The 17154-nt window shown below is 48.6% G+C and overlaps 5 protein-coding genes; 2 read left to right on the top strand and 3 right to left on the bottom strand.

The window, feature by feature from the left end:
- Positions 1–211: 211 nt before the first annotated feature.
- On the bottom strand, positions 212–1546 carry RCC_07792 (uncharacterized protein; the record flags this gene model as incomplete). Its single annotated transcript, XM_023773046.1, has 1 exon — positions 212–1546. One exon carries the CDS (start codon positions 1544–1546, stop codon positions 212–214), a length of 1335 nt encoding a protein of 444 aa, XP_023628814.1.
- Positions 1547–2585: 1039 nt separating this feature from the next.
- On the top strand, positions 2586–4921 carry RCC_07791 (related to glyoxal oxidase precursor; the record flags this gene model as incomplete). XM_023773045.1 has 4 exons in its annotated part: positions 2586–2845; positions 2924–3278; positions 3337–4075; positions 4125–4921. The coding sequence occupies 4 exons, from the start codon at positions 2586–2588 to the stop codon at positions 4919–4921; spliced, it is 2151 nt and encodes a 716-aa protein (XP_023628813.1).
- Positions 4922–5271: 350 nt separating this feature from the next.
- On the top strand, positions 5272–7014 carry RCC_07790 (uncharacterized protein; the record flags this gene model as incomplete). The annotated part of the gene is made up of 1 exon (XM_023773044.1): positions 5272–7014. One exon carries the CDS (start codon positions 5272–5274, stop codon positions 7012–7014), a length of 1743 nt encoding a protein of 580 aa, XP_023628812.1.
- A 964-nt stretch (positions 7015–7978) lies between these two features.
- On the bottom strand, positions 7979–10918 carry RCC_07789 (related to potassium transport protein 1; the record flags this gene model as incomplete). The annotated part of the gene is made up of 1 exon (XM_023773043.1): positions 7979–10918. The coding sequence occupies one exon, from the start codon at positions 10916–10918 to the stop codon at positions 7979–7981; it is 2940 nt and encodes a 979-aa protein (XP_023628811.1).
- Positions 10919–12469: 1551 nt separating this feature from the next.
- RCC_07788 (uncharacterized protein) lies at positions 12470–13519 on the bottom strand (the record flags this gene model as incomplete). The annotated part of the gene is made up of 1 exon (XM_023773042.1): positions 12470–13519. The coding sequence occupies one exon, from the start codon at positions 13517–13519 to the stop codon at positions 12470–12472; it is 1050 nt and encodes a 349-aa protein (XP_023628810.1).
- Between the last annotated feature and the right edge of the window lie 3635 nt (positions 13520–17154).

The raw sequence follows: 17154 nt of genomic DNA, 5'->3' as shown, positions 1-17154 counted from the left end.
AAGTTGAGAGCGACCCCTACACTTTCTCGCTCCACCTTTTGCCTCAATTATGGTCGKAGAGCTGTCGCATCGATCCGAAAAGCGTCCACTTAACCGCGCTCTAAACAAACCTACCGTCCCTATATCCCTGTGGAGGATCGTGCTGTGCCGTTGATCCTTCTATCCGTAACTCCCTGCCTGCGTACCTCATAATTCATGGATGCATTCCTGGTCATCTCACTGCTGTTCCTTTTCGAGACGTACCGTTCATCTTCTCTCGCAATTTATCCTCGCTGTCCTGCCTGCCACTCTTCCGCCTCGAAGCGCGCGCAGGAGGTGGTCCAAGAAGGAGGTTCTTGATCTTCACATATAGCTCATCGACGGCCTTCAGCGGCCACATGCATAAATTCCACGCCATCCTCATCGGCATGGTGACCGTACCCACAACAGCGGGAAGCACACCGTGATGCTGAGAATCTCGCGCAGCGACCGCGGCTAAGCTTAAAGCGTCCTGAACCCGCGTCTCTAGAGAGAGCAGTCTCTGGTCCATCATCATGGCCAACGTCGTACTGCGCTTCTCATAACGCCGCACGGCACGCTCCAACCCCTCAAGGCGTGGCTCATAGCGCTTACGCATCTCGGTGGAAAGATCCGTGAGCTCTGTCTTTTGGGCTGCGGCCGGGTTCTGTTCCGTGCTTCTGGCCTCAAGGGCAGCAAGCCTCGACTTGAGGCTGTCGATTTCGGACTGGTCGGATTTAGCGGACAAGAAGTCGTTGTCATTGCTCGTTACAGTCCGCTGGAGATGAAGAGTGCGGTTGGAAACCAGTCTGATGATCTGACGGCACGGGCGTATCTCAGCGGCCAGCAAGAAGATGAGGAGATTGTAGTCCGAAACCACCGCTGTGGAAGGCCGTGAGAGCTGTGCACGAATAACGTGCAGTAGATATGCTGCTAAGACGGGGAAGACGAAAGTTGCGACCAATGCCCAGATCTCCTGCCGGCGAAGGTCCGCTGCTGCTTGTTCTCCTCTGGCTGCATTGCGTGTAGGCTTTTTGTGGTCATCCTGCCCTTTGGGAGAGCTGCCCGCCGAGTCTGATGCTGTGTCCATGGCCGATTCATCGTTAAAGTCCACGTCACCTGCACTAGGTTCGACATGCTGTCGTATAGCTTGTGCAGAGTAGTACCAATCCCATGGTAAACTGATGCTCCAATTCAAGAAAACGGCGGCGAGCGCCAGAAGCAGGAAGTCGGTGATGAATGCCGACCCATCTTTAAAGAACAGGCCTCCAATGGCTGGGAGAATAGCAAATATCAATGGCGACGAATGCCAGTGCGTGACTTCGTTCTCCTCTCGCGTGCTAGTGGCATTGCTGGTGCGTGGGTTGATGTAGTCTCCGGCGAGACCCTCCAGGCTGGAGAATGAGATGAGGGATGAGCGACGGCGAAGCAGCGGTGTCGGAGGTGGTCGTGGAGAGTTCGACGACGGCGATGGGGAGCCGGAAGGTTCTTTAGAAAGGTGGTCCCTCAGTACGTTTGTAGGTGGGATGGCAGGACGCGGGGTGGACATTMTGTTCGTCTGAGTCGTTTGCGTGGTGACGAGATTGAAGCGAACAAGTCAACAATGTCGACGGGGCATTTCGCGCCATATGCGCTGGACGCCAGCAGCGTCAACATCGTCATCGGGCTTTCGTAACCGCCCTTCCCCATGGTCGCCATCCTTTCCGCACCGCATTGCTGCTTTCCGCTTTCCGACCCCAATTCGATGTCATGTCGCTATCGCTTCATGTATCCACCGTGCACGCAAGGTTAGCCAGGTCCGGCACTCCGATCACCCGATCCCGCATTTCAGGAACCTCGACTCGACTTGGAGATTCATGAGGACATTCCATGCCTCGACACTCGAGGACTCAACTCGTGGCCGAACATACCGTTGACAGCCACGGCCACAGCCATGGGACGTGATTGAAAATTTTGGCCCATGCTGCCTTTGTTACGACCTCCCTCTAACTACTCCATTAGGCTGCATCATCCATCGTGAGTGAGGTATCACGACGGAAGGTCATTCGTCTCACTATGAGCCACTCCGCCTTCGACAATCACAAGTAGCTAGTGCTTCGAAGATATGCTGGAGTGGGCAAACCGCGACGTAAACTTCCTATACGCACAGATGCACTCCTCGTAAGTGGAGGCTACCTACGGCCTGGAGATGTTTCCAAATCCAGCATTCCTTTGTTCATTCCAAACGAACTTGTTTAGCAAGAGGTCTTGGTTGACTCACTCATTGACGCGCGAAAGCCACCAACTCGACGCACCATTGCTACGAGACAAAGAAGAAGCTGGGCGTCTCCCAGACTCTGAGCTAGACCGCTCTCCCACGCTTTGTCCCGTTTCCCTTTTGACAGTCTCCAGACGCCCTCGCTCCTCAATCRGCCTAAGCCGCTCGCCTGGTGTTGCTTGGACCACGCGACCACTTTGGTTACTTGGATGCTGAAAGAATTCTCCCCCCTGCATTGCGCTTTATATGCCTGGCAGAAGCGCTCTCCTTGTTGTCAACTCCTCCTCTCCATCGACGGTGCAGCTTAGCTCTTCCAAGCAAAACGCCGGACATGTTGTTCTCGGTCGCACTCGCAAGTCTTGTACTGGCCCTCTCTGGCACAGCCGAAGCCTTTTGGCGGGTACAATGCTCCATCATACAGAGAGGACGTATCGACCCCCTGGTCAACCCTGGAGCACTCGCGGCACACTCGCATAGTATCGTAGGAGGATCCAACATTGGAATCAACGCCACTTTCAATTCCCTGATCAATAGCGAGTGCACTTCTTGCGAAATCACAGCTGACAAGTCTGCATACTGGACCCCAACACTGTAAGCTGAAGATGTGGCTACGAGTCCAGCATTGGTCCATTCTCTACACGCGCTGATCTCGTGCTCTCTGTGATGCAGATTCTATAGCTACCCGAACGGCTCTTTTCTAGAAGTTGGCCACAACGGCGTGGTTGCTTATTATTTGGGACGCGGGCCCAACAAAGATAAAACGATTCCGTTTCCCAAGGGGTTGAACATTCTATCTGGAGATAAATCCGCTCGTAGCTATGATAACACGACCTACACATGGGGAAACGCAACATATCCAGGCCGTCCAATAGCAGACCGCGTAAGTTTCAATTGCTTGGACGATGGTCCCATTCCAGAGCAGCCATGGATGTTCCGAACGAGTTGTAGCAACGGCCTGAGGGCTCAGATCCATTTCCAGAGTTGCTGGAATGGAAAGGACCTATACGTAGCGGACAACAGTCATGTAAGTAGCAAACACATGTGGCGCTGCAGAGCTTGCACTGATCCTCGACACTCCCCAGGTTGCATATCAGTCGCAGATTGATAACGGTATATGCCCACCCACCCATCCAATCCAAATACCTCACTTGTTTCTCGAGACGCTTTACCAGGTAAAGGAGGTACCTCTTGTGCCTGGTGGGCGATACACATTCTCGCAAGGCGATACGACTGGCTACGGATTTCACGGAGACTTTCAAAACGGATGGGACCCCGCGATTCAAGCAGCGGCCGTGAAAGACTGCCTGTCATCAGATTCTACATCCTTTGGTGTCATCGCCGACTGCCCAATCTTACAATCTGTGTACACGGATGGGTATGCCGCCAATTGCCCAGAGCGACCACCACAAGTGGGAGAGCCCGTGAAGGGAATGCTTGCCAAGCTTCCTGGGTGCATCAAGCTCACCGATGGACCAGAGGCTGCCCCAGCTGCTTCAATGGCCTGTGGTCCGAATATTCCCAAGCCGTCTGTGACCAGCACCAAAGACTCGACGCCACTCGCAACGCGTGTTCCAGCAGTCGGCGCTTCTTTTGGCCTGTCAACATCTCAGAAGTACCTGGGTTGCTTCAACGACTCTGGACTTGGCATACGCGCCCTGAACGCCGTCCAGTATTTCAACTTCACGGTGATGACAGTCGAATTCTGTCAAGCATATTGTGCCGATCGTGGCTACCGACTTTCTGGAGTCGAATACTCGTTGGAATGTCACTGCGATAACTTCATTAACCCCACTTCCATTGGTGGCTCAGATGCATGCACTTGTGAGTAGTTTGCCTTTCGCATAATGTAGCTCCACTGACTTGTTTTCAGGGAACTGTGGCGGCACTATGACCAAAGGCGGAGCACAACAAATATGTGGAGGATACTCGTATATTTCCATCTACAACAATACCGACCCATCGTTCGTCGCCAACGGTAGCTTGGCCAACAGCGCTGGAGGGATCGCAGTCGCACTACCGCTCGTTCCTTTCGCCAAAAACTACCTGGGCTGCGCGACAGACCGCCAAGGTGGAGTGATGGCATTAAACTCGAACTCCACGCAACAAGTCGCCATGACTGTCGATATCTGCGAGGCGTTCTGCAAGGGTTACCAATACTACGGCCTCGAATTTTCCTCTCAATGCTTTTGCGGCAATGCAATCATCAAGCCAAATTTCATCACCTCCACCACCTCAGTACCTAACAACAGCACATGTAACATGCGCTGTGGAGGCCGCGGCGACCAGCTCTGCGGAGGTCCAAACGCAATCAGCTTGTACAAGAATACAGCGTATGTCGCACCTGTGATCAAGAAACAGATTGGCAAATATTTTACCAAAGGATGCTTCACAGATCCTGGCGGCAACAATCGACCTCTTACTGGCGCTTCTACCACCAGCGATACCATGACCGCTGATGCCTGCGTGAAGTTCTGTCTGGGCAAACGTATGCACTATGCTGGTGTGGAATACGGGAAAGAGTGCTATTGCGGCAACAATATCAGCACTGCTGGGGGAGCCAAGTCACAGACTTGCGACACTAACAAATTGATGTTGTGCGCGGGCAACAAGCTGCAGTATTGCGGTGCTGGAAGTCTGATGAATCTGTACTACTCTGCTACGTTCTAGGAAGATGGCGTACAATGAGTTGCTTTCCATATAGATCGTCCAAAATTTCATTCAATAGAGTATGCAGTCCAATGACCTACTAGCCGTTCGAACATCTTGGAGAAACATTCTAGACGCAACAGACGCCGGGCCGGCTCCTGCTCCACCCTTCGCGTAGTCGTCTCGTACGACTTCGTTATTCACCTCGTAAAATCTCGCATAGCGTAGTCGGCTAATCAAAAATAGTACGATAGCTTTGAAGGATCACCTCACCTCAATCCTCCTGTCTTGATCCTTTTCTTCCATCACATCCCAGTTTGCGCCCGTCCATCGCAGAAAGAAGCGCGGATCTGAACGCGAACGCTTCAATCATGTTGTCGATGTTCACCGTCATCGCGGCTCTAATCGTCATCTACTTTTCATCGTACGGCTACGCTCTCCTTCGCAATTACTTCAATGCGAGGAAGTCAGGACTGCCATACGTGTTCGTTCCCTGGGATCAGGATGGTTACTTCTGGATGGCCGCCAGCGTCCCTTTGCAACCGTTTATGCAGCGATTCCTCCCGGAGTGGATATATACTCGCCTGAGCTTGACGATCTACGGACACGAAATCCGAGAAAAGGTCACACCATACGTCAAATATGCCACTCCTCAAGGCAACAAGGATACTTTCGTGTTATTGACCACCGGCAGATACGAGGTCTCGACACGCGACCCAGAGATCGCCATCGACATATTGAAGCGTCCTCGAGATTTTCTCACCCACGAGTTGACGGCGCTTTTCATGAACCGCTTTGGTCCAAATGTGCTCACGACCGATCGGGATACGTGGAGCCGGCATCGTAAGATTGTTGCCAGTACGGTTAATGAAAAGATATCGAAAGTCGTGTTCCAGGAGAGTCTCAAGCAGACGGACGGCTTGATCGACGAGGTCATGAATGGGAAATCGAAATGCGAGACCAACGGAATGTTCGACATGATGAAGAAGATAGCCATCAATGTCTTAAGTGGCGCGAGTATGGGTGCCAGCGTGGAGTGGAACGACAATGCCAATGGAGAACCCCAGGACGGCTTCAAGCTTACTTATATCCAAGCCGTCAAGATTCTCGTCCAGGCTGTTGCAGGACCCATCATCTTGCCGCAATGGTTCTTGAGAAATTACCCTAGAAATGTTCCCGGCCACAAGTTTCTAGGAGATTTATCCCACGCCATCGATGAATTCCCTGTTCATACGAGGGACCTTCTTGAACAAGAGCGACAGCGCTCTGTAGCTGGCGAGACAACCAACAGTATCATGAGCCAACTGATTGCAGCATCGGAAGCAGAGAACAAAAGTGGACAAAGTCTTTCCGAGAGTGAGCAGATCGGAAATCTATTCATCTTTACAGTTGCTGGATTTGACACTACTGCGAACACTCTTGCCTTTTCACTCGTCTTGCTTGCCAGATATCCCGAGTGGCAAGACTGGCTCTACGAGGAAATCCGAGACATCGTCCCAAACGACGGAGCTGAGATGGACTACACGACAGTCTACCCAAAAGCATCACGGGTCATGGCTTGCATGTTGGAGACGCTTCGTCTGTATCCACCTCTCAGCCATATTGCCAGGCAAACAAAAGTCGAGCAAACCATCCAAACTTCTACCGGGACGTACTACTTCCCAGCGAAAGCCGCAGTATACGTCAATATCTACGCTCTCCATCTTGAACCTTCGGTCTGGCGAAACATCAATCTAGCCGACGGGGAAGAGGCAAGCAACGACGATGAAAATCGTTTCCGTCCGTCTCGATGGATCGTGAAATCAAATGATGGCTCGCAGAGTCTCCACCAGCCGCCTAAAGGAATGTACATCCCCTGGTCTGGAGGTCCTCGAGTTTGTCCCGGTCAAAAGATGGCACAGGTGGAATTCACAGCCATCTTCCTGAAGCTGTTCAGCAAGTATCGCGTCGAGGCTGTACCGAGGAAGTCGGAGAGCAGGAAAGATCTCGAAAAGAGACTGGAAGGGAAGCTGGAAGATGCTGGCCCCGTACTGGTTTTGCAGATGAGAGGCGTCTATGATGTTGGTGATGGAGAAGAGGAGGGCGTGCGAATGAAATTGTGTAAGCGTGTGTGATGAACAATGGATAAGCAGTCCTTTCGGGTACCAGCATTTATCAAGCAGTCAATGACAAGTATAGGATGACCTCCTACGACGATATTCATCAGTTTTTCAGCCAAATCTACTGCACCTAACTTCTATTGGAATTGGTACTTGTATCTAACTACAACCACAAGGCGCAGAACGCATCGTTTYCGAACAACGTGTCTTCCACACATGCGCCGAAGTTGTCTACATGTCCAACAGGAATGAACGCCGCTGAGCCTCGACCACTGTACCTACTCGCTAGTTAAATGGATCGAACATGTCAAAGAGAGCATGTAGGCCGGGCGAAAGTCCATAACCAAGACGGAAATACCACGGATTGAAGGACTGCTATTGTATCCTCGCTCCTAGTCCGACCATCCTTCCATCTCCGCTCTTGAGCCCACCACCCGCATAGCCATCGGAGTGCGCTCTGGCGGAAGGGATTGGAGTGGACATTGATACTGTTGCATGCCCAATGTATACTTACTTGAGGATTCCGCAAGATTTGAACGGATGCACTACCCCAACCAGGAGAAAAAGCATGATCAGACAATCGGGCCCGGTCTGGGTCGAGAAAGCTCATCACACCCACAGTAGGTTCTTGATAACACAGTTTGGAGGAGATCGTACTTGTATTCGTTCCAATCTATCCAGACCCGCATCTCTCGCGTCTCAAGCTGGTCTGTGTACTCAGCTGATTGTATTCCAACACCATGCTGTCTATAACTCCCAGAAAAAAGACCGTTTATTTTCAAAAGTCAACCCGCTCAGAACGCTCCAAATATGTAGATCAAATCCCAAGATTGAACGTCCTCCCAGCTCAGAGGGAGCGACTGTCGAGCCTATGAAGAGACTGCATCTCAATCGAAGAGGAATCTCCCCTCCATTCATCTCTTTTGTCGTCGTTCGCTCCATCAACGAGCTGCCCGTGACCACCTTTCCCAGCAGATCCCTAATCCCGCTTGGAGAGAGTGGGCCCAGCTGAAAGGCCGCTCAAAACCACTCGAGTCAGACTTCTCGCTCGCTGATGTCTCTTGGGCGAAACAGACTTGGCACTTGCAGCCGTCGAACGGCGCGTGTGCAATCTGCGCATTCCTTCGGGTTCATGCTCCCCACCCGCACCAGCTGTCATGGCATCTGAAACAGTATGCTGTCTTGGCAGACCATGATGGTCGAGTTCGCCGTCTTCCCAAGATCGATTTCTTTCCAGATTCTCATTCTCCTCCGCGAACGCACTTCCTCTCCTCGCGACCGCCATTCTCCTTTGGCTCTCCGCCGCTTCTTTCTCTTGCAGCTTCTCGCTGGGAAGGAGGATGGCGCGATCGAGTGCGTAGGGCAGTCCACGATGCCTCCCACGAATCATCATAGCAATGATGATCAATTTGCTGATTGTTCTGAACTCAGCGGAGAAGCTTGCATTGATGCCGGGATAGCCCAGGGACAGCCCAACAGTGCCGTACGCCGAGACAATCTCAAACAGGACGCTGAATAACGTAAATGCGGCGTCGTTGACATTGGCAATGCGATCACCCTCGACAATTGCAATGATGAAGAGTCCCAAGAAGATGTACCACAGATCGAAGGAAAGCTGGCGTCGCAAATGCTGGCTGACATAGCTGGGCTCATCGCCGCCATCGCCTTTCTCCTCTTCGCCACCGAAAATTCCAAGAGATTGCTCTTCGTAGACGTTGGTCCTGCGGACCGAAATAGCAATCGGAAAGATGGAGATGTACATCATGATCAGATAGCTGACCTGGATGGCGGCATGCAGTTCCGCGAGATTGACCGAAGCAAATCCAGCGGTTCTAGTCGAGCAGGCCTGGAACCAACCGTTGAGAACCTGGAGGCCTGGGTGCAGCTCGGTKACCACATGTTGATTCAAATCCAATATTATGAAGAAGATTAAGTCAATGCCGTTGAGCAGTACGAGGACCCAGAACAGCCACCAGGTTGCCTTTGAGGGAAACAACAGCGTAAAGCATCGACGCGGGKGGTCAAGCAGGAAGCGTAGCTCTTCCCAAAGTTCGCCTTCTCTGCTGACAACCTTGGACATGAACCAGATGATGAACCTCAGCATGCACGGGAAGCCTGTGTTGCCAATAATGATGAGAAAAGATCCAAATAGAAGCGCCAGGACGCTACTTTGGAAGCTGATCATGGAATTTGGAGTCAATGTAAGGCCGAGATCATTGAACAGGGAAGCGGGTGTGAAGACGCCCCACCATCCAGGGCTCTGCCCGATCTCCAGAACGGTATCCTTCCACGGCTGTGTGTATGAGATCCAGGGTGTGAAGACCATCATGCCGAGGATGTGAAAACCGAAGAAATAGCAAATCAATATCTTAGCCAAAGTTTTTAGTGCACGATACTCAATGCCTCCAAGATCCTCTCTTTGTTCTTCGGTCAACCCGAGGAACAGACTGTTGCGTCCTGTGGTGGCGGACCAGGCGAAATATGGCATTGGKTCCTCGACTTTGGACTGCGTCATGGTGGCAGTTATGTTGGTCCACGTCTGAGCGATGCTGCGAGTCCGTTCCCCAAGCTTGCCGCTTCCACGTCGTCGAAGTCCGGACCTGTGAATGTCTTCCTCTCGCTTCGGACTCTCCGCGGTGGACTTTGCATCTTCATTACGATGCGCGGGATGATCTGGCACATTGATGGTAATGCCTCGTTTTTGGTGGCCGTCATCCTGGGGGCTTGCGCTCCGTTCATCATCAACACTGGGAGAGCGATCACTCCTACCGTTGAAAGATGTCTTCGTATGGAGACGTGAGATGGTCATGTCGTGGTCCATTTCCTCTGGAACTTTGCCTCTGTCAAAGTCTCGAGGACCAGGGATGTACAGAGCACCGCTTTTCTTGGCGTTATTCTGCTGCCGCTCGAGGAACTCAACGTGCTTCGATATGTCTCGATGCTCCGGTACATGGGCAAGCTCTGGGGTGGCAGCATCTGTGTCATCTTTCTTCGGAACCTCATCTGCAAACGTTATTTCGCGATTCAGCCGAGGTGGCAGACCCATGAAAGAAATCGTCGGCGTCTCGGGCATTYGTGGAGTTTGTGGTAGTGGAGTTTGTGGTAGTGGAGTTTGTGGTCGTGGAGTTTGCGGCCGAGGCGTCTGTGGCCGCGATCCTCTATGGGAAAATGCGTTCAGTGTTGTCTCGTCAGATCCGGTGTCATGCTCCTTGTCTTCAACGCTGTCATTTCGGCTGCTATCTGGAGTGGGATTCATGCACTCTGTGATATCATCCATTCCTAGTTTGTCTAGAAGCTGCCGACGCCGCTCATTCGCCTTTCCAGGAGCACCACTCATACCGCCTGGATCCAAGCTTTCGCGTAAAACGGTGATACGCCGTCCATTGACATTAGCTTCCAGCTGGCTTGGGTCGTCGTTGCGCTTTTCATCCTGCTCGTCTCGCATTTGACTACGTGATCGACTGGTGATTGATCGCCCTTTGGTGCGTCGTGCCTCTCGAATCTGCTTGACGACGTGGGCGAATCGTTGCTGGAACCAGTAGAGGCGAACGAAGACGACCGAAGTGTTGATCCATATGGGCGTACAGATGCATGTCATCAAGCACAACACGACCTGCTGGTAGGTATTCAACAGATTCACATCGATTGTGTTCAGCCCGGACTGAGTGGCACTCCCAGCGGCGAAGAAGAGGGCATCGATATATGGCATGGGCATCGCCGGGTACACCATGATGGAAATGACAATGGTCATCCCGACCACGTAGCTGTAATGTACCGCAATGAAGTTGAGCTTTGGTCGGCGAGGCCTCAGTCGTGTGGGGATTAGGCTGCTGAGGTATTTGGAGGCGACAATGATTGGTTCAAAGATTTCTTTCACATCGGCCCAATGGGAGACCTTGCGCTCTTGGGAATCTTCCATGGTGATGGCGAGCACCGACGGCGGCGAGTGCTTGGAGGGTCACAAAGGTACTCTCGCGCTGCTTCGGATCCGGTGTTTCTGTTTCTGACCCGACCGACAGCCAATGCCAGTGACGGAAGGGCAGGCACGAGCGCGTTCACCGGAAATGTGAGACCGCGAGTCTGCCTGATGCTCTCCTCTCTGACGGCCTCCTGGCTGTATCAGAGCCTTCCTGGCAACATTCTGCTCTTTTATTCTCGTCACCTCGAGCTCCGAACAGACGATAGTTGCGGGGAATGCGATCGACGTGATTCGAGCGAGAGATCTCTCCTTGATCGGACGTTGGACGGGGCTGACGGTGGGCTTCGCAGTGGAGGGTGGCGGTGGCGGTGAGAGGCAGGGGGCCCAGCCGACGTGTGGTGGGGTGGAAATGCCGTCGCAGGAGATGTGGTCAAGGTCGAGGTCATCCAGGCGCCGTTACAAATTCCCGATCTCAACAAGATCTGACCGCCGGCCGAAAGAGCCGAACGCCATCATCATCTAGCGCCATCTTCGGGTGCAGTAGAGGCAGACGCAGAGGTCAGCATTCGTCCTACCGCCGTTGCGATCAATTCCAAAAGCCTGGAATTTGCAAAAAACAACACTGGCGATGCCTGCTGGCGGATTGCGGGAGAGAGAACCTAAATGATCTCAGAAGCAAGGTTGCCGCGCCGTTGCCCAGGTTCATCATTATGCTTCCAGAAGCCGGGAACGTGGCACGACCCAGCACTCCGTCTCCACTGCGGGTCATGCACATGCACATGCTGAAGATCATTCTACAGTCAGCCGCAAGGTCTCAGATCTTGCACGGTTCCGAGCATAGAGGCCACAGCTTTGTGGTACTACAGTGCTGTCCCGCCGTTCCAGTGAAGATCCCAGGACATGGCCACCATGCACTCTGAAACCACATCCAATCCAACAGAAACAATGCCATTGACGCTCGGAACGTAGCACGATAGCGGGTACCTACCCTACCTATGCTCTAGAGGTGTTGTTCCCAGCGATACGGTCTGCCTCTGATGAAGCTTCGCATTGGACATGCAAAGATCGACCATCGACAACATCTCAGGGACAGATGCAAGCTAGGCCTCGCCTTGTCTACGACCTACAGCTATTTGACTCATTGACGGGAGTTTTCTGCAGCACACCCTGGCCACAGGAGAGCAAGTCTCAAGCGATACGCGCAAGAATACACCCAGCAATCTTCCGAAACCATCGTGATCTTCCCAATTGCATTGGAACTGCGGCTATCGGAGCCCCACAGAATATCAGCAGTTGCCCTAGCAGGCCTATAACGCACTGTTCAACAAGGCCATGACCGAAAGAAGGCCGCGTTCCGACGCAGCAGTCCGCAGTTGCAAATCTTCTTCGCCTGCACAGATATCTTCGCATGAGACTGGTGACGATCTGTACAGCCTGATGTTCAAACCCGGGATCGGCAGCGTGGTCAGCAAAAGTCAAGAAAGCTGTCATCATTCACTATCATCTGATCTGAATCATACATGCGTTTCCGCCGTGGAACCTCCCCCATCATCAAAGCTTGCTCTCTTTGCCAACACGGAGTACGATCTTACCCTTCGCCCGTCCCGTATTAAGTCTCTCGAAAGCTTTCTGAGCATCCTCAAAGGGAAAGACACTGTCAATGAAGATGTGCTCTTCACTCAATGTGCTTGTAGCCCGCTCCAACGACTCCTTCTTCGGCGCCAAAATCACCACATCATAGCTCTCTCCCATTACACACCGACCCTTGGCCCATCGCATCCACTGTGTAGCGGCCACAATGGGGTGTTTGTAGTCAAAGTAGGTGAATGGGCCTCCCATCGTCAAACGGCCAGTCTTATCGCCCACAATGGTAGTATATCGCTTACTCGAAGGCAGGCCTATGCATTCCGTGCCACCCACGCAGTCAATCACAGCATCCGGCTGAAAAGCCGATACTCCCTCGCGGACATTCTGAGTGGTGTAGTCGACATGAGCATCCGCTTTGAGATCGTTTATGATAAAATCCTTGTTCCGTCCAGAAGAGGTCGAGACGACATTCCAGCCGCGTCTCTTGGCCAGGAGAATACTGTAGATCCCTGTGGAAGAGCTTCCCCCCAATATGGCAACTTTCTTGCTCGACGTCTTCTCCACGAATGGCGCAACGCTGTCAATGCATACCACCGCAGTGAGCCAAACGAGAGGGATCGCCGCCGCCTTCTCGAAACTCCACTCTTTGGGTTTCACGACTATGACACTAGCAGAGGGATCCAGCTCTGCATACTCCGAGAGCGCGCCACCAGTGGGTCGTGCGAAGGGTGCCAGTGTCAGACCCATCACTTCATCGCCAGGCTTGAAGCTCGTCTTTCCAGGCGAGACAATCGATCCGCTAAAGTCACAGACAGTGCCTTTGGGGCCTGAGGAGTATTTCCAGACTATGGGAGTGTTCATCATCTGGATATCAACAGGATTGAGTGCGCACGCTTCGACTTTGAGAAGGACATTGTCTTTTACGTCGTCTTGGTTGATTTTGTAAGTGTTGAGCGACAGGCTTTGCGGGTAGCCATTGGTATAGGTCCAGGCTTTTGCTTCTGTGGTCGCCATGGTGCAGACTAAAAAATAAGCCGTGGATGTCGATTTCGGCGATGCTCCATTGTCGAGCAATGCGGTCTTCACTTGCCATGCATCGTGTTCTCAAAGTCTCCACTTAAGAACTGAGCATGTATGCCTGAGGCTTAAGTAGCCACGTGACTTAGGCAGGACTATATAGCCGAGGAATTTTCCCTTAAGTAAATTCAATTAGAGTTCATCTATTTTAGAACATCTGGTAGCTAAGAGCTTAAGTCTAGCTCCTTAGCTAGACCTATAGTCTGCCTCGCCTACTTAGGGCTAGTAGGCTAGCTAGTTCGTTCCGTTACCCTACATAAGACGATTTAGAAAGAAGCCTACTAGCTTAAGAACACGCATCTTAGACATTAATATAGCCCTTAGATTAAAGCGACGAGTGTTAGAAAGTGCAGTTATAGAATAGCTGTACATCTAACATTATAGAGAGCCAAGTAGCTACAAGGTCACGTAACTCTATGTGGGGTAAAATCTCTTCTTAGGAGATGGAGACATATCTCTAGATAATTAACTTAATTAACACATTAGTTCCTACTTTTAAGTACTGCCTGTCGGAGATAGTAAGCTAGTTAAAGATTAAGTTACTCTTATACTCTACCTCTAAAATTCCGCGAACCTCCGACTAATATCTAATAGGTTATAAGCCCGGGTTTGCCGAAGGAAAAAAGACCTTAACCTTAAAGTAGTAAAGGTTTCTCCTACCTTATAAAGCTAACACAGAAAGGACACTAGTTTCTAGTACCCTATCTTATACTGCTAGGAGTTTTAATAGCAGGTTAGATAAGAAGAAAACACAGAAGACAGATTAGTTCCTAAGGGTTTAGAACATTTAACTATTAGGACTAAGGGATTATCTAATAGCTATAAGGAGTAGAGGACTCTAAATCTAAAGCCTTAAAACACATACACACCCTTTACTTTACTACTAAAGCCTTAGCAGGACTAAGCTATTTATATACTAAAATAGAGGAAGAGAAGGACAGTTAGACCTATGTTAGGATTCTAATCCTAATAAGAGAGAACTAGAAAAGATAGTTTAAACTATAGAGGGACAACCTAGAAGGAAAAGGCATCTTCTACAACATTAAGGGATTAATTAACCTAGACAATTTATTACTCCTTAATCTAGATGCTAGGGTTGCAAGAATAGCTAGCTAGCTAAACTTTTAAAAGGAGAATGCCAAGTGCAGGTATAAGCTAAGATTAAGAGTTAGCTTAGATAAAGCAGATAAGATTTAATTATTAATAGATATAAAGATAGCTGCTAAAATGTAGCTCTTCCTCTAAAAGAAATATAGCAAGGTGCTTATAGCATATGCTATATTAATAGTATAACAACTTATAAACTTTAGAATAGGAGAGGAAGATATAGTAAGATTAGCCTAGGTACAGATTAGTTTAATAGTAAAGAGGATTGTAGAGGTTAATAAAAGGGAGTTATATATAAAAGAACCTAAAAGGAAAATTAGGATCCTTCTTTTAGCACTCCCTYCTAAGTTTRAATTAACTAAGAATGCAATTATAGCCTAGCCGATGCTTACTAGGAACTACAAATAGATCCTACTTATCCTTAAATCTTAGGAAGTAAGGGACCTCTATTATAGGGAGGACTTTGCAATAGCAGCCTTTAGAAGGACAAGAACATACTTCCTCTATAATAGATAACACTTTATACAAGATTGTCTATAGCTAGAAAAGGCAAAGAAAGCAATTAGACCTTAGGAAAATTTCCTATCTAGAAACAGGGATTCTCTAAAGCCTAAAAAGAGAAAGATCTCTAGYAAGAAATACTCCTCCTCTTYRTTAAAGAGGGTTAAGAAAAGAAGAGACTCTCTTAAAGAATTTAAGAAGGCAATAGAGGAAATAATTAGAAAAGAGGTTTCTAAACTTAGGAAAATAAGGAAGACTACTAAGAAAGCATTCCTTGCTAAACAAGCCTAATCTAGGGAATCCTCCCTAACCTTATTAAGTGCTACCTTAWCCTAATTTAAGGAGGAAACTAATAAGATTGCATACTCTTCTTTAGAGGCAAAAGGCAAGTTAACCTCCTTAGAATAGTTACTAGACTCCTGTGCCTTATCCTATATAACTAACTAACTATAACTCTTTAGATCTATAATTCTACTTTAAAGGAAGAAATGGATTAAGGTTAGGGGTAGATAGCTACAAGCTACATATAAGGGAAAGGCAGTTATAGGAGGCTAGAATAGGAAGAAAATCTTGCTTAATAAAGTTTTGTTTGTACCTAATTTAGGAGTTAATCTTGTTTCTTAGAATTAGTTCAGCTATTAGTATAGTGTTCAACTACCCTAGTTTACTCTAGTATTATAGGATAGAACTCCTGTTATCTAGACTAGAATCTAGAATAGTGTTCTATTTATTTTAGAAGTTTCCGAGTCCCTCTAGGAGAGGGCTCTTATTTTATTAGTAAAAGAAGAAAAGGAAGAAAGTAAGGAAATAGGATTTGCTGTAAGAGAGTTACTAAATTAGTAGGAGCTTTAGCACAGAAGATTTAGCTATTTTAGCAAGAATCTTCTTAAGAATGTCTATAAAGTAACAGACTTAAAGAATCTAATCTAACTCCTAGAAGACTATAAGGAAAAGTGCAGAGTCTATGCTCTTATAAAGATAAAGAAATATAAAGGAAAAGTTACTAAGAGAAAACCTTAGGTACTTAAGCTTATGTCCCTAGACATCTATAGCCCTCTCCTAAAGTCTAGATTAGGATATTAATACTAGCTAGAAATTGTTAACAACTTCTTAAGAAAGAAATAGGGATACCTACTTATTAGCAGAGAGGATGCCCTAGCTACTCTAAAAATCTAGAAGCTAAAAGCTAAAAGAAAAACATCTTTAAAATTAAAGACAATAAGATTAGACAATACACCTAAACTTACTAGTCTACTAAAATAGTAGGAGAAGGATTTAGGAATCCACTTTAACACAATAGATGTATATAACTCTATTTAGAATAGAGTTATAGAAAGATCTATCTAAACATTAGAAGATGCAGTAAGGGCAATAATTAAAGAATTAGGAATACTAATTAAGTTTTAGCCTAAAGCCCTAGTAGCCTAGTTTAAAATAAGGAACAGGCTGCCGAATAGTCCTAAAGTTAAAGGCTTTAAGCTATTACCTAAAGAAGCATTTATAGGAATCAAGCTAACTATATATTATCTAAGAGTTTAGGGGTACTAAGCTATTATGTATATAGACCTAAAATCGTAACCTAGATAGGCAAGGAGTAATAAACTTATAAACAGAGGAAAGGATGCAGTATTTGTAGGATATGTTAAAGGAACATTAAAATCCTAGCTTTTCTAGGATCTAGATATAAGAGCTATAAAACAGCACTTAAATRTRGTATTCTTTAAGGAAAAGAGGGGGGGTAATTTRGATTTGAAGTTTTAATCTAAGCATCTTTCCTTAAATGCACTAYAGAGAAAACCACTTAGAAGGCTAGCTAATRTACTAAGACCTAAACCTATTCTAATCTAGGAACCTATAACTAAAAAGTTAGCCCCTATAGCATTTGTTTAGATTCCTCCTCCCCTAGCAAATGTGGGGGAATTCTAGAAAATTAAGGACTAAGTTAATTCTCCACCTTAGGTAGA

Source organism: Ramularia collo-cygni (genome assembly GCF_900074925.1).
Source record: "Ramularia collo-cygni strain URUG2 genome assembly, contig: RCC_scaffold12, whole genome shotgun sequence".
Classification (NCBI taxonomy): domain Eukaryota; kingdom Fungi; phylum Ascomycota; class Dothideomycetes; order Mycosphaerellales; family Mycosphaerellaceae; genus Ramularia; species Ramularia collo-cygni.
The sequence above is the reverse complement of the archived record's forward strand: the minus strand, read 5'-3'. Positions and strand labels throughout refer to the sequence as shown.